General features: G+C 40.8%; 1 protein-coding gene across 1 annotated transcript in view; it reads left to right on the top strand.

Moving 5' to 3' along the window:
* Cad99C (cadherin 99C) overlaps positions 1 to 21,228 on the top strand; it is a 175,790-nt gene that overhangs the window by 129,412 nt on the left and 25,150 nt on the right. Inside the window, exons 20-25 of the mRNA XM_071696412.1 lie at positions 229 to 390; positions 2,468 to 2,584; positions 4,870 to 5,119; positions 5,592 to 5,740; positions 7,271 to 7,411; positions 12,138 to 12,365. Of these exons, the coding sequence (XP_071552513.1) occupies positions 229 to 390; positions 2,468 to 2,584; positions 4,870 to 5,119; positions 5,592 to 5,740; positions 7,271 to 7,411; positions 12,138 to 12,365 (1,047 nt within the window). The remainder of the gene's footprint in view (positions 1 to 228; positions 391 to 2,467; positions 2,585 to 4,869; positions 5,120 to 5,591; positions 5,741 to 7,270; positions 7,412 to 12,137; positions 12,366 to 21,228) is intronic.

Raw genomic sequence — 21,228 nt, forward strand, 5'->3', positions numbered from 1 at the left:
CTGTATGTATATATGTAAAACTTGTTGAAATCCAAAATCCACATGTTGATTTTTGCTAAGGGTTATAAATTTTTTGTATTCTGCCTTTATTATTTGATTACCACTTTATTTCTCAAATGATTAGGCTCATTCATGAGGCCCTAACTTATTTATCCCAATGTAATTGTTTTCTTGCATTTGTTTCTTATTCCTCACTGAGTTACCTCTCATAATTCCCTATACTTTCAGTCAACATGCTCAGTGTTGGTAGCGGTTGAGGACACTAATGATAATCCACCAGTGTTTAGTGTGCCAGTGCCACCTATAACCATCCCTGAGACATCACCACCTGGCACCTTAGTAGCCACGGTTCTTGCTATAGATGCTGATGGTACTAGACCTAATAATCTAGTAAGTACAATTTCAACTTTCACTTTTATATTTTACTGATCTTTGCTACATTTCCTTGTCTGGAACGGTGTCCTTGACAATTACCTGAGCTCCTATAAAATCATCATGTGTTATTGTTTATAGCTAGGATCATTATTACCAAATGGAAAATAGTAGATATCAAGTTCATTTTTCAAAAGACCATAATTGTTATCCTCACAGTCCTTATGGGTGAGTCAGTCCATAATTGAAACCTACACTTCAGACTCTGAGTCAAGATTCAGAGCCTGATTTTAAAGCGATGGATTCATAATTGGAACTCATGTAAAGGAGCCCAGGATCTTCCTACTTTTAGGGGGCTTTTCCTTAGAGTGATGACCAGGTAAACACCCATTCTCAATATATGTATTCGATAGAAGCTGGCATATGGAGGAGGTAAGTAGAATGTACTATCCAGATGAAGCAGAGATGATGTTCTTGATCATCACATGGTGCATATGCAGGCATTACAGACACTCTTAACCTCTCACACTTGAATTTTACAGCAAATAACCTTCTCCTGACAGAGCATAAATAGATTTCTTTATGTACCACTCTTCCCTCATTAACAGTATCACACCTGCATATCCATCTATATCCTCTTGGTCTTGGCACACACAAACCCATGTTTAAGTTTCCCCTTCTAAAAGTGTTTACATCTTCCATCCTCATGTAGTCATCATTTAATCCTCTCAAAGTTCACTCACATCATAGAAAATTGCATCTCTTGCCAAAGTAGCTGCAGGCTCCCACTTTTGTCACAGGCCATAAGCACCCTCTATTGAAAATATTTGTAGGGCTTAGGATCCTAGCTTCAACCTCACTGCTTAGGAAAATGGGCAGGAATCTCAACTCTCTTGAGATATGCTTGCTACCCTGCTACTCTTAAGTCACCCATCTTTACTGCCCAAATATTTGACATATCCAAACCTATAGATATTTGGGTTTGTCCAAATATCAGGAATGGGATGTGAACTCCATGCACTTTTCAGACACATTTATGCTGAGATGTCTTTTCTGATTTACAAGGGCTTACAGTGCGCCTTCAAATTTTCTCTCTCGCATTTGCGCTTAACTTCAGTTCTCTCACTACCATACGTTGTGAATTTTAGAAACTCCAATCCTAGGGACCCTCCCTAAGAGAAAGTAAACTTTCTTAGCTCAAGAGTCCTCCCTTATAATTCCTTAATTAGGCTTTTGTAGAATCACAGGTAGTGTAGCAACATTATTAACTGGATGTCAAAACACTTTAAGTGCTTACATTACAAATATATATTATTATAATTCTTGAGATTTCACCTGTGATATTTTGAATTTCTTGTCATGATCATAGTTGCCTCCTTTGGATAGGATAGATGTAGTGATGATGATAATACCTAACCTCAGTAAGGACCTTTTCAAAATGCTTCTTGCTCCATAATGGTTTTAGATATTTACACTGTGTGAGTTTATCAGTGTTTGTCTTGGGATGTAAGCCCATAATGAATTTATTTAACATCTACTATTGCTTTGCTTCTTAGATAGCTTTGTTTAGAATGTATGTAAGAATTGATATTTGTTTGTAAAATAATCCTAAATTTCTCTCCTGCCATAAGTGCCATACGTGTAATAATGCTGGGGACATGCTATGGAAAAAAATGTCAAGGGTCCTTGCAAAACTAGATTCTCAGACCTCAAGCTGTTTCACCATTTCTTCCCGTCTTTTGCTTTATTCATAGAGCTTAATCAGCTGTGCATTATATCCATACCTTTATCTTTTGCACTAGGATATTTCTTGCCAGTTCTTCGTTTTCTTTGCTTTTATCAAAAGTAAATACTGTACAGTATTACTTTTTCTTGAACTTAACTCTAATTTTCTATAACTGGAATTGGTAGCACTTTTATCAATTTCTTTTTGTATTTCCTTTTGTACAGTTAGTATTGTAAGTTCCACATATCATTGATGAGAGCCAGAGTTTATATATGACTTTAAGGTTTTTGTAAATATAAAGCAAGTTGTTAAAGAGGTGGAAAATAGATTATATTAATTAGTCTTCACCTTTCCTTTTGCATGTCTTAGGTAGAGTATGAATTGTTTGGCTACAACAATGCTCCTGATTACTTTGCTATTGATAAAGAATCTGGCATAATTACACTCAAGATTGATCTTCAGCCAGAGCAGGATTCAGATTTTGAGGTAGGTTTACTCCATTTCATATATTGCCATCTAATAGTAACAGTAAGTATAATAAATAATGAATATAATCATATATATATTTCATGTGTGGCAGGGTAGCGATGAGAATGGATGAAGGCAGTAAGTATGGATATGTACATGTGTATATATATATATATATGTCTGTGCATGTATATGTATGTATATGTTGAAATGTTACATTACATGAAACATTATTTCGGAAAGCAAAAATGATTATGTTTGAAGGAATGGTGGTTCCATGTTATATGGTTGCGAGGCGTGGGCTATAGATAGAGGGTGGATGTGTTGGAAATAAGATGTTTGAGGACAATATGTGGTGTGAGGTGGTTTGATCGAGTAAGTAATGAAAGGTGAAGAGAGATGTTTGGTAATAAAAAGAGTGTGGTTGAGAGAGCAGAAGGGAGTGTTTTGAAATGGTTTGATCACATGGAGAGAATGAGTGAGGAATGATTGACAAAGAGGATATATGTGTCAGAGGTGGAGGGAATGAGGAGAAGTGGGAGACCAAATTGGAGGTGGAAAGATGGAGAGAAAAAGATTTTGAGCAATTGGGGCCTGATCATGCAGGAGGGTGAAAGGTGTGCAAGGAATAGAATGAATTAGAACGATGTGATATACTGGGGTCGACGTGCTGTCAGTGGATTGAACCAGGGCATGTGAAGTGTCTGGGGTGAACCATGGAAAGTTTTGTGGGGCCTGGATGTGGAAAGGGAGCTATGGTTTCGGTGCATTAGACATGACAGCTAGAGACTGAATGTGAATGAATGTGGCTACCTCGCGTGCATGTGGGGGAGGGGGTTGTCATTTCATGTGTGGCGGGGTGGCAACGGGAATGAATAAAGGCAGCAAGTATGAATTATGTACATGTGTATATATGTATATGTTTGTGTATGTTCATATATGTATATGTTGAAATGTATAGGTATGTATATGTGCATGTGTGGACGTGTATGTATGTACATGTGTATGTGGGTGGGTTGGGCCATTCTTTTGTCTGTTTCCTTGAGCTACCTCACTAACGTGGGAGACAGTGACAAAGTATAATATGAGAACATAATATATGATATGTTGAAATGTATATGTACGTATATGTGCGTGTGTGGGCGTTTGTGTATATACATGTGTATGTGGGTGGGTTGGGTCATTCCTTGTCTGTTTCCTTGCACTACCTTGTTAATGTTTAGAGAGTTGAAAAGGGTATGCTGAAATGGTTTAGATGTATAGGGAGAGTTAGTGAGGAAAGGTTAACAAAAATGATATATGTGTCAGAAGTGGTGGGAACATGAGAAGGGGTTTAGCAAATTAGAGGTGTAAGGATGGAGTGAAAAAGATTTTGAGTTGATCAGGGCCTGAACATGCAGGAGGGTGAAGAATGTGCATAAGGGCATGTGAAGCATTTAGGGTATATCATGGAAAGGTTAGTGGGGCCTGGTTATGGATAGGGAGTTGTGGTTTTGGAACATTATACATGACAGCTAGAGAAAGGATGTGAGTGGATGCGGCCTTTCTTTGTCTGTTTCTGGCACTACCTTGCTGTCATGGGAATTGGTGATCAAGTAGATGGCCTTGATTAGGGCGTCAGTTGCCTATGCTGTCTCGGTAAACAGTGAAATTAGAAATGTCAAATACTATGAAGTTGAGTTATAGGGTGTGGGGAATGCTGTGTTAGTGGGATAAATAGAGGAAGAAATGAGAATTTTGATTTGTTTTCAAGCTATCTGGGGCTTCTTTTTTTCATATTTTTCTTGGGAAGATATATAGCTTATACATAACTCCAAAGAGGGATTTCTCTGTTAACTGTGGGAGGAAAGCTATTTACTTCGTGCTCCAACTGGATCTGCTCTTGTATCCAGCTAGTGTTAATGTGATATTTGATTTTGTTTTTGCTCTTTTTGTGTGTTATGTAGACTTTAATAATTGAAATCTTATTTGATATCACCATTCTAATGTAAAATCTCACATACTACATCTCTAGAATTCTGCCCATTGCTACATGTTGAATAGTTAGTTTTACTGCAGATGCATTTTCAGAGCACCAAGTTAACAAATCTTTGTTGCTTTCTAATACACTTGTGCAGCTAAATTTTTTGTGTATGATTTCTTCATATCCAACCAATTGATTTTCCCTCTAATTTATTTTGTGTCTAGATATGTATGAAGAAAATGAACTGTAGTTGGTACTAGATATGTATTTTATATTCATATTATAGAACTTGCATTTTCTTAAACTGTAAATATGAAAGTTTTCATTCAATAAAATCTAGTTGGAGATAGTGGCTCGTGATGGAGGGATGCCACAGTTGAACACCACCACCACAGCTACAGTATCAGTAGAGAGGGTTGGAGTAGAATCACCCCCTCCTGAGATCTGGGCAACCTTTACTGATGCACATTTCTCTGTTGAAGTGTTAGAGAATACTAGTGTGGGCACATTGGTGAAGAGGCTAACTGTGCTCAATAAACCAGAGGAAGCAAAGCACCTTCGCTGTGCAATTACTGGTGGTAATGAGGAAGGTTAGTACTTCAAAAGTCTTAAGTAATTGTTGAAAATTATGTTAGATATGGTTTGATGTACATTGAGTCATTATTTGAATCCAGTCCTATTATCTGATAAGGTAAACAAGTAATGATTCATTACATTTCTGCCAAATTGGAATTGAATCTTTTGTTTTATGTGTCTGCTCATGGGTAGAATTCATTAGCCAGTGACACACTTTGTTCAAAAAAATGTATCACTTCATCTGTTTTAGTACAAATGTTACTACATTTGTAGATGTTTTAACATTTTCCTTGCTTTACTTTAGTTGTTTATTTCACAGAAAGATGATATCTCAGTTTTAGAATTGTTTTCATTGTGTAAATAGTACTGTAGATACTGATGAACAGATATAAGTAAGCTAAAGCTATTGTCATATAAACCTTGTGGTAGAAAAGGTGTTGCCAAGATCTTTTTTATATTTTTCACTGGTTTCATATTCTCTTACAGATAAATTTGGCCTAGAAGTAACAGTTGAACGTCATTGTGGATTAATGTTACAAGCACCATTAGACTTTGAATCTCACCAGCACTATACATTGACAGTAGCCTTAGAGGCACCTATAGCCCCACCAGACACTGAGAACAGAGTTGTGAAGGTAAATATGATTGGTTAGATTTACTTCTGGGGTATGAGAATGATCCATTTGTTTGAAAAAGACTACAGACTAATTTTAAGCCAGAGTTTAAGGATTTTTATGGGTGTTTATTTTTGGTTTATTACCAAAAAGCATCCCATCATGGATGCAGTAACAGGATCTTGTTGTGATGAATGTTTTCACTGAAATGATAAAGATAGGATAAAAAGAATATTACCCATGCATCCCTTTCATGTTGTATAGGAGGACTTACAAGTGGGAGTCTGGGGCTGGAAATCCTCTGCTCTTTTATTATCACTGACTGAAAACAAGAACATAGGAAGGAGTCAAGTAAGGATTTTGCCTTGAAGGCTTACACTTGGGTGTTGAATGTGTGCAGCTGTAACTAGGATGGAAAGAATGGAGAGTTCAGTAGTGTGTTTGGTAAAAGAAACCCAATGTTCCAGCTCTGAGTGAAACAGAGTTGAAGAGAAAGAGATGGGCTGGTTCAGAAATGTTCAGGGAGTAGAGTTTGGTGTTAGTGAGAGGGTGTGAGTGAAAGCATAGACAAGTCTTTTGGTGGGCAATAGACCATGGAATTTTAGAGTTGAAAGATCACAGGTCAGTTTGATGTGAGTTAAAATGAAACTAAATTACTAAACATGAGGCATTACAATGAAAACCTGTTATAATGACATAAATGAGGGGGAAGGTAGTTAGAAGCCACATTTTGTGGCATGTTGAAATATCCCCCAGGGCCACTATGAATTCATGAAATGATATGTACTGTAAACTTGCCATGATCAAGGATGATATGGTGTTCTTTATAGGTCATTGTTCTACCTGAGGCGGACAATAAATAAAGTGAACAAGGAAGTGGTAACAGTGATGTGAAAGAGATGGAGTGAATAAATCTACCATTTATATAAAATGAAAGGATGGAGAATGTGGCATGTTTAGGATAAGGTGGCAAGTAGAATGAGAGTCTTTGTGCATGGGATTGTGAAAAGAGGGAAGTTTGTGAAAGCTTTGAAAAAGTTGAAATATGAGAAAGCATTATGAGAACAAAAAGCTGCAGCTGAGCATCTCAAGGAAGTATATGATGTGTTGTAGATTGCAAAATCAGGCAGTTCATCTTAAGTGTAACACACCCAAGGTGAGATGCCTGAGGACTGATTGAGTTTAATACTCATAAAATGCCTTGGTATATAGATGAGAGGGACAGCAAGGATTATTCATAATACAGAGGTATTAGTCTGTTCAGTATAGGTGAAGGGGTTAGTGGTGATTATGATGATTTCATTCACTGCACATCAGATTGGGGAGGACCAGTGTGGTTTTAGGAGTGGTGAAAGGTGTCTGGACTAGGCATATGCTTTGAAGAATGTGTATGAGAAATATTAGGAGAATGTTGGAAAAGAAATACTTAATGCTAATATACAGAGATATAATCATAGATTTTCTGAAGGGGCTGAAAGAGATGTTTGGGTTGCTTTGTTGTGTGTAAGAAATAACAGATAGGTAACAAATCATTCATTTGTTTCTTAACAGGTTAACGTTAGTGTGGCAGATGTGAATGACAATGAGCCAGAGTTCATATTCACAGCACCATATAGCGACTTCACACACGGGAGTTATTTTGCTTTTGTGGCTGAGGACTCTCAGATATCAACATCAGTTTTACAGGTTTCAGTAAGTACTACAATGCATGAGTAGGTTTTGTTCTGTTTTATCCTTGTCACTTTTTTTTTGTACTGTACTTAGGTGAATCCTGTCTTCAGATGCTTTTTAAAGCATGTAATTGCAAGCCTTTGCTCTCTCTCTCTCTCTCTCTCTCTCTCTCTCTCTCTCTCTCTCTCTCTCTCTCTCTCTCTCTCTCTCTCTCTCTCTCTCTCTCTCTCTCTCTGACATAAACACAATTTATAAACTGGCAGAACTGAACCTAATGCAATGTCATTAAGATAGATTTATTTATTTATTTATTTATTTTGCTTTGTCGCTGTCTCCCGCGTTTGCGAGGTAGCGCAAGGAAACAGACGAAAGAAATGGCCCAACCCACCCCCATACACAATGTATACACACACACATCCACACACGCAAATATACATACCTATACATCTCAATGTACACATATATATACATACACAGACACATACATATATACCCATGCACACAATTCACACTGTCTGCCCCCATTCACTCCCATCGCCACCTCGCCACACATGGAATACCTTCCCCCTCCCCCCTTATGTGTGTGAGGTAGCACTAGCAAAAGACAACAAAGGCCTCATTCGTTTACACTCAGTCTCTAGCTGCCACGCAATAATGCCCGAAACCACAGCTCCCTTTCCACATCCAGGCCCCACACAACTTTCCATGGTTTACCCCAGACGCTTCACATGCCCTGATTCAATCCACTGACAGCACGTCAACCCCGGTATACCACATCGATCCAGTTCACTCTATTCCTTGCCCTCCTTTCACCCTCCTGCATGTTCTGGCCCTGATCACACAAAATCTTTTTCACTCCATCTTTCCACCTCCAATTTGGTCTCTCACTTCTCCTCGTTCCCTCCACCTCCGACACATATATCCTCTTGGTAAATCTTTCCTCACTCATTCTCTCCATGTGCCCAAACCATTTCAAAACACCCTCTTCTGCTCTCTCAACCACGCTCTTTTTATTTCCACACATCTCTCTTACCCTCACATTACTTACTCGATCAAACCACCTCACACCACACATTGTCCTCAAACATCTCATTTCCAGCACATACACCCTCCTGCGTACAACTCTATCCATAGCCCACGCCTCGCAACCATACAACATTGTTGGAACCACTATTCCTTCAAACATACCCATTTTTGCTTTCCGAGATAATGTTCTCGACTTCCACACATTCTTCAAGGCTCCCAGGATTTTCGCCCCCTCCCCCACCCTATGATTCACTTCCGCTTCCATGGTTCCATCCGCTGCCAGATCCACTCCCAGATATCTAAAGCATTTTACTTCCTCCAGTTTTTCTCCATTCAAACTTATCTCCCAATTGACTTGACCCTCAACCCTACTGTACCTAATAACCTTGCTCTTATTCACATTTACTCTTAACTTTCTTCTTTCACACACTTTACCAAACTCAGTCACCAGCTTCTGCAGTTTCTCACATGAATCAGCCACCAGCACTGTATCATCAGCGAACAACAACTGACTCCCTTCCCAAGCTCTCTCGTCCACAACAGACTTCATACTTGCCCCTCTTTCCAAAACTCTTGCATTCACCTCCCTAACAACCCCATCCATAATTAAATTAAACAACCATGGAGACATCACACACCCCTGCCGCAAACCTACATTCACTGAGAACCAATCACTTTCCTCTCTTCCTACACGTACACATGCCTTACATCCTGGATAAAAACTTTTCACTGCTTCTAACAACTTGCCTCTCACACCATATATTCTTAATACCTTCCACAGAGCATCTCTATCAACTCTATCAGATGCCTTCTCCAGATCCATAAATGCTACATACAAATCCATTTGCTTTTGTAAGTATTTCTCACATACATTCTTCAAAGTAAACACCTGATCCACACATCCTGTACCACTTCTGAAACCACACTTCTCTTCCCCAATCTGATGCTCTGTACATGCCTTCACCCTCTCAATCAATACCCTCCCATATAATTTACCAGGAATACTCAACAAACTTTTTTTCTTTTTTTTTTTTGCTTTGTCGCTGTCTCTCGCGTTTGCGAGGTAGCGCAAGGAAACAGACGAAAGAAATGGCCCAATCCACCCCCATACACATGTATATACATACGTCCACACACACAAATATACATACCTACACAGCTTTCCATGGTTTACCCCAGACGCTTCACATGCCCTGATTCAATCCACTGACAGCACGTCAACCCCGGTATACCACATCGATCCAGTTCACTCTATTCCTTGCCCTCCTTTCACCCTCCTGCATGTTCAGGCCCCGATCACACAAAATCTTTTTCACTCCATCTTTCCACCTCCAATTTGGTCTCCCACTTCTCCTCGTTCCCTCCACCTCCGACACATGTATCCTCTTGGTAAATCTTTCCTCACTCATTCTCTCCATGTGCCCGAACCATTTCAAAACACCCTCTTCTGCTCTCTCAACCACGCTCTTTTTATTTCCACACATCTTTCTTACCCTTACGTTACTTACTCGATCAAACCACCTCACACCACACATTGTCCTCAAACATCTCATTTCCAGCACATCCATCCTCCTGCGCACAACTCTATCCATAGCCCACGCCTCGCAACCATACAACATTGTTGGAACCACTATTCATTCAAACATACCCATTTTTGCTTTCCAAGATAATGTTCTCGACTTCCACACATTCTTCAAGGCTCCCAGGATTTTCGCCCCCTCCCCCACCCTATGATCCCCTTCCACTTCCATGGTTCCATCCGCTGCCAGATCCACTCCCAGATATCTAAAACACTTCACTTCCTCCAGTTTTTCTCCATTCAAACTCACCTCCCAATTGACTTGACCCTCAACCCTACTGTACCTAATAACCTTGCTCTTATTCACATTTACTCTTAACTTTCTTCTTTCACACACTTTACCAAACTCAGTCACCAGCTTCTGCAGTTTCTCACATGAATCAGCCACCAGCGCTGTATCATCAGCGAACAACAACTGACTCACTTCCCAAGCTCTCTCATCCCCAACAGACTTCATACTTGCCCCTCTTTCCAAAACTCTTGCATTCACCTCCCTAACAACCCCATCCATAAACAAATTAAACAACCATGGAGACATCACACACCGCTGCTGCAAACCTACATTCACTGAGAACCAATCACTTTCCTCTCTTCCTACACGTACACATGCCTTACATCCTCGATAAAAACTTTTCACTGCTTCTAACAACTTGCCTCCCACACCATATATTCTTAATACCTTCCACAGAGCATCTCTATCCACTCTATCATATGCCTTCTGACATACATTCTTCAAAGCAAACACCTGATCCACAAGTCCTCTACCACTTCTGAAACCACACTGCTCTTCCCCAATCTGATGCTCTGTACATGCCTTTACCCTCTCAATCAATACCCTCCCATATAATTTACCAGGAATACTCAACAAACTTATACCTCTGTACTTTGAGCACTCACTCTTATCCCCTTTGCCTTTATACAATGGCACTAAGCACGCATTCCGCCAATCCTCAGGCACCTCACCATGAGTCATACATACATTAAATAACCTTACCAACAAGTCAATAATAGTCACCCCCTTTTTTAATAAATTCCACTGCAATACCATCCAAACCTGCTGCCTTGCCGGCTTTCATCTTCCGCAAAGCTTTTACTACCTATTCTCTGTTTACCAAATCATTTTCCCTAACCCTCTCACTTTGCACACCACCTCGACCAAAACACCCTATATCTGCCACTCTATCATCACACACATTCAACAAACCTTCAAAATACTCACTCCATCTCCTTCTCACATCACCACTACTTGTTATCACCTTCCCATTTGCGCCCTTCACTGAAGTTCCCATTTGCTCCCTTGTCTTACGCACTTTATTTACCTCCTTCCAGAACATCTTTTTATCCTCCCTAAAATTTAATGATACTCTCTCACCCCAACTCTCATTTGCCCTCTTTTTCACCTCTTGCACCTTTCTCTTGACCTCCTGTCTCTTTCTTTTATACATCTCCCACTCAATTGCATTTTTTCCCTGCAAAAATCGTCCAAATGCCTCTCTCTTCTCTTTCACTAATAATCTTACTTCTTCATCCCACCACTCACTACCCTTTCTAATCAACCCACCTCCCACTCTTTTCATGCCACAAGCATCTTTTGCGCAATCCATCACTGATTCCCTAACCTCCCCCACTCCCCTTACTTCCATTGTTCTCACCTTTTTCCATTCTGTACTCAGTCTCTCCTGGTACTTCCTCACACAAGTCTCCTTCCCAAGCTCACTTACTCTCACCACCCTTTTCACCCCAACATTCACTCTTCTTTTCTGAAAACCCATACAAATCTTCACCTTAGCCTCCACAAGATAATGATCAGACATCCCTCCATATGTATGTAATTTTGATGAATATATATCATATACATATATGTGTGTGTATGTGAGTGGATATGTCTTCCTTCATCTGTTTATTGGCACAACCTTACTAATTTGGGCAATGGTGATCAAATATGACAAAAGATCAGAAAGGAATGATTCTCAGGTGTTAACTCATTAATACAAATTATGAATTTCTTGAAAATTATTCGATATTAGATGGATCTTTTTGAATGACTCATTCAAAGAATCAGATTGCTTGGAAGGGGACAACAGGTATTTTACTTCTAGCTTTAGTTAAATGTGCTGATTTATGCTATTTACTTCATTACAGGCTGAAGACAAGGACTCTGGATATTTTGGTTATATACAATATGAACTGATTCCTGAAAGCAACCGAGGAGGTTACTTTAGCATTGGGCCCACCTCAGGACTCATAAGAACAGAACGTGAAATGTCATCAGTGCCGCGTGAGCTACTGCCTTTCAATCTGACAGTGATGGCTCGTGATAACCCACACCATGATGATGGTGTGTCATACTCCAAAACTGTTCCTGTTGTTGTAAGTGTTTTATCATAAATGAAGTAATAATTAATCAAATATGGGTTACTGCACTATTTTTTAAAACAAAATGAGAAAAAATTGATGCGTTGTCATCATAAAATCACTGAGAAATATAATTTATTTTTTTATTGTTTTTGATGAACTAGCTTGCCAACATCTTTTTTATAAGGATGCCACAATTTGACACATTGAGTTATTCATTTCTTCTGCTCTTATCATTTGTCTTAATCAAATTTTGAATAGACTGAGCAAAATAAACTCTTTGATTAAAGTCCCATTTTCAAAGAAACAAAATAAGGATGTAATAAGATCATTGGATACTTTCAAGAGTTTGGAAATGTATGGAGCCAAGCAGAAACTAAGTTTATGAGAATCAAATTAGGGAAAACCCCTCCCACTCAATATATATCCCTGGGGATGGGGAGAAAAATACTTCACATGTACTCCTTGCGTGTCATAAAAGTGACTAAAAGGGGAGGGAGTGGGAGGCTGGAAATCCTCCCGTCCAGTTTTTACTTTTCCAAAAGAAGGAACAGAAAAGGGGACCAAGTGAGGATTTTCCTTCTTAGGCATGGTCCTTTGTTCTCAACACTATATCGCTGATGTGGGAAATGGCGAATATGTATGAAATTATTTTTATATATTCTTTCTTTCAAACTATTCACCATTTCCTGCATTAGCGAGGTAGCGTTAAGAACAGAGGGCTGGGCCTTTGAGGGAATATCCTCACCTGGCCCCCTTCTCTGTTCCTTCTTTGGGAAAATTATAAAAAATGAGAGGGGAGGATTTCCAGCCCCCCCGCTCCCTCTAATCTTTGTTGCCTTCTATGACACGCAAGGAATACATGGGAAGCATTCTTTTTCCCCTATCCCCATGTATACCAATTATTCCCTCAACTGCCACATTACTCACCTTTGCAGTATAATAAAAAAAAAAATATATATATATATATATATATATATATATATATATATATATATATATATATATATATATATATATATATATATTTTTTTTTTTTTTTTGCCGCTGTCTCCCGCGTTTGCGAGGTAGCGCAAGGAAACAGACGAAAGAAATGGCCCAACCCACCCCCATACACATGTATATACATACGTCCACACACGCAAATATACATACCTACACAGCTTTCCATGGTTTACCCCAGACGCTTCACATGCCTTGATTCAATCCACTGACAGTACGTCAACCCCGGTATACCACATCGCTCCAATTCACTCTATTCCTTGCCCTCCTTTCACCCTCCTGCATGTTCAGGCCCCAATCACACAAAATCTTTTTCACTCCATCTTTCCACCTCCAATTTGGTCTCCCTCTTCTCCTCGTTCCCTCCACCTCCGACACATATATCCTCTTGGTCAATCTTTCCTCACTCATTCTCTCCATGTGCCCAAACCATTTCAAAACACCCTCTTCTGCTCTCTCAACCACGCTCTTTTTATTTCCACACATCTCTCTTACCCTTACGTTACTTACTCGATCAAACCACCTCACACCACACATTGTCCTCAAACATCTCATTTCCAGCACATCCATCCTCCTGCGCACCACTCTATCCATAGCCCACGCCTCGCAACCATACAACATTGTTGGAACCACTATTCCTTCAAACATACCCATTTTTGCTTTCTGAGATGATGTTCTCGACTTCCACACATTCTTCAAGGCTCCCAGAATTTTCGCCCCCTCCCCCACCCTATGATCCACTTCCACTTCCATGGTTCCATCTGCTGCCAGATCCACTCCCAGATATCTAAAACACTTCACTTCCTCCAGTTTTTCTCCATTCAAACTCACCTCCCAATTGACTTGACCCTCAACCCTACTGTACCTAATAACCTTGCTCTTATTCACATTTACTCTTAACTTTCTTCTTTCACACACTTTACCAAACTCAGTCACCAGCTTCTGCAGTTTCTCACATGAATCAGCCACCAGCGCTGTATCATCAGCGAACAACAACTGACTCACTTCCCAAGCTCTCTCATCCCCAACAGACTTCATACTTGCCCCTCTTTCCAAAACTCTTGCATTCACCTCCCTAACAACCCCATCCATAAACAAATTAAACAACCATGGAGACATCACACACCCCTGCCGCAAACCTACATTCACTGAGAACCAATCACTTTCCTCTCTTCCTACACGTACACATGCCTTACATCCTCGATAAAAACTTTTCACTGCTTCTAACAACTTGCCTCCCACACCATATATTCTTAATACCTTCCACAGAGCATCTCTATCAACTCTATCATATGCCTTCTCCAGATCCATAAATGCTACATACAAATCCATTTGCTTTTCTAAGTATTTCTCACATACACTCTTCAAAGCAAACACCTGATCCACACATCCTCTACCACTTCTGAAACCACACTGCTCTTCCCCAATCTGATGCTCTGTACATGCCTTCACCCTCTCAATCAATACCCTCCCATATAATTTACCTGGAATACTCAACAAACTTATACCTCTGTAATTTGAGCACTCACTCTTATCCCCTTTGCCTTTGTACAATGGCACTATGCACGCATTCCGCCAATCCTCAGGCACCTCACCATGAGTCATACATATATTAAATAACCTTACCAACCAGTCAACAATACAGTCACCCCCTTTTTTCATAAATTCCACTGCAATACCATCTCTTTCTCACATCACCACTACTTGCTATCACCTTCCCATTTGTGCCCTTCACTGAAGTTCCCATTTGCTCCCTTGTCTTACGCACTTTATTTACCTCCTTCCAGAACATCTTTTTATTCTCCCTAAAATTCAATGATACTCTCTCACCCCAACTCTCATTTGCCCTCTTTTTCACCTCTTGCACCTTTCTCTTGACCTCCTGTCTCTTTCTTTTATACATCTCCCACTCAATTGCATTTTTTCCCTGCAAAAATCATCCAAATGCCTCGCTCTTCTCTTTCACTAATAATCTTACTTCTTCATCCCACCACTCACTACCCTTTCTAATCAACCCACCTCCCACTCTTCTCATGCCACAAGCATCTTTTGCGTAATCCATCACTGATTCCCTAAGTACATCCCATTCCTCCCCCACTCCATTTACTTCCATTGTTCTCACCTTTTTCCATTCTGTACTCAGTCTCTCCTGGTACTTCCTCACACAAGTCTCCTTCCCAAGCTCACTAACTCTCACCACTCTCTTCATCCCAACATTCTCTCTTCTGAAAACCTCTACAATTCTTCACCTTTGCCTCCACAAGATAATGATCAGACATCCCTCCAGTTGCACCTCTCAGCACATTTACATCCAAAAGTCTCTCTTTCGCATGCCTATCAATTAATCCAATAACGCTCTCTGGCCATCTCTCCTACTTACATATGTATACTTAAGTATATCTCTCTTTTTAAACCAGGTATTCCCAATCACCAGTCCTTTTTCAGAACATAAATCTACAAGCTCTTCACCATTTCCATTTACAACACTGAACACCCCATGTACACCAATTATTCTCTCAACTGCCATGTTACTCACCTTTGCATTCAAATCACCCATCACTTTAACCCGGTCGCGTGCATCAAAACTACTAACACACTCACTCAGCTGCTCCCAAAACACTTGCCTCTCATGATCTTTCTTCTCATGCCCAGGTGCATATGCACCAATAATCACCCATTTCTCTCCATCCACTTTCAGTTTTACCCATATCAATCTTGAGTTTACTCTCTTACACTCTTTCACATACTCCCACCACTCCTGTTTCAGGAGTATTGCTACTCCTTCCCTTGCTCTTGTCATCTCACTAACCCCTGACTTTACTACCAAGACATTCCCAAACCACTTTTCCCCTTTACCCTTGAGCTTCGTTTCCCTCAGAGCCAAAACATCCAGGTTCCTTTCCTCAAACATACTACCTATCTCTCCTTTTTTCTTATCGTGAGTACATCCACACACTTTAGACATCCCAATCTGAGCCTTCAAGGAAGATGAGCACTTCCCGCGTGACTCCTTCTCCCCATTTAGAAAGTTAAAATACAAAGAGGGGAAGGTTTCTAGCCCCCCGCTCCCATCCCCTTTAGTCGCCTTCTACGACACGTGAGGAATGCATGGGAAGTATTCTTTCTTCCCTATCCCCAGGGAAAGGGGATTTTTTGGACAATTTTTGCAGGGAAATAATGCAAATGACTGGGAGATGTATAAAAGAAAGAGGCAGGAGGTCAAGAGAAAGGTGCAAGAGGTGAAAAAGAGGGCAAATGAGAGTTGAGGTAGTAAAAAGCTTTGCAAAAAATGAAACCCGGAAAAGGCCCAGCAGGTTTGGATGGTATTCCCTGTGGAATTTTTTTAAAAAAAGGGGGTGACTTTATTGTTGACGGGTTGGTAAGGTTATTTAATGTATTATGATCAGGGTGAGGTGCCTGGGGGTTGGGGGAATGCTTGCATAGTCCCTTTGGGAAAAAGGAAAGGGGTTAAAAGTGAGTCCCAAAAATTACGAGGTAAATTTTGGGTTGAGAAATTCCCTGGTAAATTATATGGGGGGGTATTGTTGAGGGGGTGAAGGCATGTACAGAGCTTCGGGTTTGGGGGAAAAGGCAGTGTGGTTTCAGAAGTGGTAGAGGATGTGTGGATCAGGTGTTTGCTTTGAAGAATGTATGTGAGAAATACTTAGAAAAGCAAATGGATTTGTATGTAGCATTTATGGATCTGGAGAAGGCATATGATAGAGTTGATAGAGATGCTCTGTGGAAGGTATTAAGAATATATGGTGTGGGAGGAAAGTTGTTAGAAGCAGTGAAAAGTTTTTATCGAGGATGTAAGGCATGTGTACGTGTAGGAAGAGAGGAAAGTGATTGGTTCTCAGTGACTGTAGGTTTGCGGCAGGGGTGTGTGATGTCTCCATGGTTGTTTAATTTGTTTATGGATGGGGTTGTTAGGGAGGTAAATGCAAGAGTTTTGGAAAGAGGGGCAAGTATGAAGTCTGTTGGGGATGAGAGAGCTTGGGAAGTGAGTCAGTTGTTGTTCGCTGATGATACAGCGCTGGTGGCTGATTCATGTGAGAAACTGCAGAAGCTGGTGACTGAGTTTGGTAAAGTGTGTGGAAGAAGAAAGTTAAGAGTAAATGTGAATAAGAGCAAGGTTATTAGGTACAGTAGGGTTGAGGGTCAAGTCAATTGGGAGGTGAGTTTGAATGGAGAAAAACTGGAGGAAGTGAAGTGTTTTAGATATCTGGGAGTGGATCTGGCAGCGGATGGAACCATGGAAGCGGAAGTGGATCATAGGGTGGGGGAGGGGGCGAAAATTCTGGGGGCCTTGAAGAATGTGTGGAAGTCGAGAACATTATCTCGGAAAGCAAAAATTGGTATGTTTGAAGGAATAGTGGTTCCAACAATGTTGTATGGTTGCGAGGCGTGGGCTATGGATAGAGTTGTGCGCAGGAGGATGGATGTGCTGGAAATGAGATGTTTGAGGACAATGTGTGGTGTGAGGTGGTTTGATCGAGTGAGTAACGTAAGGGTAAGAGAGATGTGTGGAAATAAAAAGAGCGTGGTTGAGAGAGCAGAAGAGGGTGTTTTGAAGTGGTTTGGGCACATGAGAGAATGAGTGAGGAAAGATTGACCAAGAGGATATATGTGTCGGAGGTGGAGGGAACGAGGAGAAGAGGGAGACCAAATTGGAGGTGGAAAGATGGAGTGAAAAAGATTTTGTGTGATCGGGGCCTGAACATGCAGGAGGGTGAAAGGAGGGCAAGGAATAGAGTGATTTGGAGCGATGTGGTATACCGGGGTTGACGTGCTGTCAGTGGATTGAATCAAGGCATGTGAAGCGTCTGGGGTAAACCATGGAAAGCTGTGTAGGTATGTATATTTGCGTGTGTGGACGTATGTATATACATGTGTTGGGGGGGGGGGGTTGGGCCATTTCTTTCGTCTGTTTCCTTGCGCTACCTCGCAAACGCGGGAGACAGCAACAAAGTATAAAAAAAAAAAAAAAATATATATATATATATATATATATATATATATATATATATATATATATATATATATATATATATATATTTTTTTTTTTTTTTTGCCGCTGTCTCCCGCGTTTGCGAGGTAGCGCAAGGAAACAGACGAAAGAAATGGCCCAACCCACCCCCATACACATGTATATACATACGTCCACACACGCAAATATACATACCTACACAGCTTTCCATGGTTTACCCCAGACGCTTCACATGCCTTGATTCAATCCACTGACAGTACGTCAACCCCGGTATACCACATCGCTCCAATTCACTCTATTCCTTGCCCTCCTTTCACCCTCCTGCATGTTCAGGCCCCGATCACACAAAATCTTTTTCACTCCATCTTTCCACCTCCAATTTGGTCTCCCTCTTCTCCTCGTTCCCTCCACCTCCGACACATATATCCTCTTGGTCAATCTTTCCTCACTCATTCTCTCCATGTGCCCAAACCATTTCAAAACACCCTCTTCTGCTCTCTCAACCACGCTCTTTTTATTTCCACACATCTCTCTTACCCTTACGTTACTTACTCGATCAAACCACCTCACACCACACATTGTCCTCAAACATCTCATTTCCAGCACATCCATCCTCCTGCGCACCACTCTATCCATAGCCCACACCTCGCAACCATACAACATTGTTGGAACCACTATTCCTTCAAACATACCCATTTTTGCTTTCTGAGATAATGTTCTCGACTTCCACACATTCTTCAAGGCTCCCAGAATTTTCGCCCCCTCCCCCACCCTATGATCCACTTCCACTTCCATGGTTCCATCTGCTGCCAGATCCACTCCCAGATATCTAAAACACTTCACTTCCTCCAGTTTTTCTCCATTCAAACTCACCTCCCAATTGACTTGACCCTCAACCCTACTGTACCTAATAACCTTGCTCTTATTCACATTTACTCTTAACTTTCTTCTTTCACACACTTTACCAAACTCAGTCACCAGCTTCTGCAGTTTCTCACATGAATCAGCCACCAGCGCTGTATCATCAGCGAACAACAACTGACTCACTTCCCAAGCTCTCTCATCCCCAACAGACTTCATACTTGCCCCTCTTTCCAAAACTCTTGCATTCACCTCCCTAACAACCCCATCCATAAACAAATTAAACAACCATGGAGACATCACACACCCCTGCCGCAAACCTACATTCACTGAGAACCAATCACTTTCCTCTCTTCCTACACGTACACATGCCTTACATCCTCGATAAAAACTTTTCACTGCTTCTAACAACTTGCCTCCCACACCATATATTCTTAATACCTTCCACAGAGCATCTCTATCAACTCTATCATATGCCTTCTCCAGATCCATAAATGCTACATACAAATCCATTTGCTTTTCTAAGTATTTCTCACATACACTCTTCAAAGCAAACACCTGATCCACACATCCTCTACCACTTCTGAAACCACACTGCTCTTCCCCAATCTGATGCTCTGTACATGCCTTCACCCTCTCAATCAATACCCTCCCATATAATTTACCTGGAATACTCAACAAACTTATACCTCTGTAATTTGAGCACTCACTCTTATCCCCTTTGCCTTTGTACAGTGGCACTATGCACGCATTCCGCCAATCCTCAGGCACCTCACCATGAGTCATACATACATTAAATAACCTTACCAACCAGTCAACAATACAGTCACCCCCTTTTTTCATAAATTCCACTGCAATACCATCTCTTTCTCACATCACCACTACTTGCTATCACCTTCCCATTTGTGCCCTTCACTGAAGTTCCCATTTGCTCCCTTGTCTTACGCACTTTATTTACCTCCTTCCAGAACATCTTTTTATTCTCCCTAAAATTCAATGATACTCTCTCACCCCAACTCTCATTTGCCCTCTTTTTCACCTCTTGCACCTTTCTCTTGATTCTCCTGTCTCTTTCTTTTATACATCTCCCACTCAATTGCATTTTTTCCCTGCAAAAATCATCCAAATGCCTCGCTCTTCTCTTTCACTAATAATCTTACTTCTTCATCCCACCACTCACTACCCTTTCTAATCAACCCACCTCCCACTCTTCTCATGCCACAAGCATCTTTTGCGTAATCCATCACTGATTCCCTAAGTACATCCCATTTCTCCCCCACTCCATTTACTTCCATTGTTCTCACCTTTTTCCATTCTGTACTCAGTCTCTCCTGGTACTTCCTCACACAAGTCTCCTTCTCAAGCTCACTAACTCTCACCACTCTCTTCATCCCAACATTCTCTCTTCTGAAAACCTCTACAAATCTTCACCTTTGCCTCCACAAGATAATGATCAGACATCCCTCCAGTTGCACCTCTCAGCACATTTATATCCAAAAGTCTCTCTTTCGCGTGCCTATCAATTAATCCAATAACGCTCTCTGGCCATCTCTCCTACTTACATATGTATACTTAAGTATATCTCTCTTTTTAAACCAGGTATTCCCAATCACCAGTCCTTTTTCAGAACATAAATCTACAAGCTCTTCACCATTTCCATTTACAACACTGAACACCCCATGTACACCAATTATTCTCTCAACTGCCATGTTACTCACCTTTGCATTCAAATCACCCATCACTTTAACCCGGTCGCGTGCATCAAAACTACTAACACACTCACTCAGCTGCTCCCAAAACACTTGCCTCTCATGATCTTTCTTCTCATGCCCAGGTGCATATGTACCAATAATCACCCATTTCTCTCCATCCACTTTCAGTTTTACCCATATCAATCTTGAGTTTACTCTCTTACACTCTTTTACATACTCCCACCACTCCTGTTTCAGGAGTATTGCTACTCCTTCCCTTGCTCTTGTCATCTCACTAACCCCTGACTTTACTACCAAGACATTCCCAAACCAC

Source organism: Panulirus ornatus, chromosome 59, assembly GCF_036320965.1.
Source record: "Panulirus ornatus isolate Po-2019 chromosome 59, ASM3632096v1, whole genome shotgun sequence".
NCBI classification, from domain to species: Eukaryota; Metazoa; Arthropoda; class Malacostraca; order Decapoda; family Palinuridae; genus Panulirus; species Panulirus ornatus.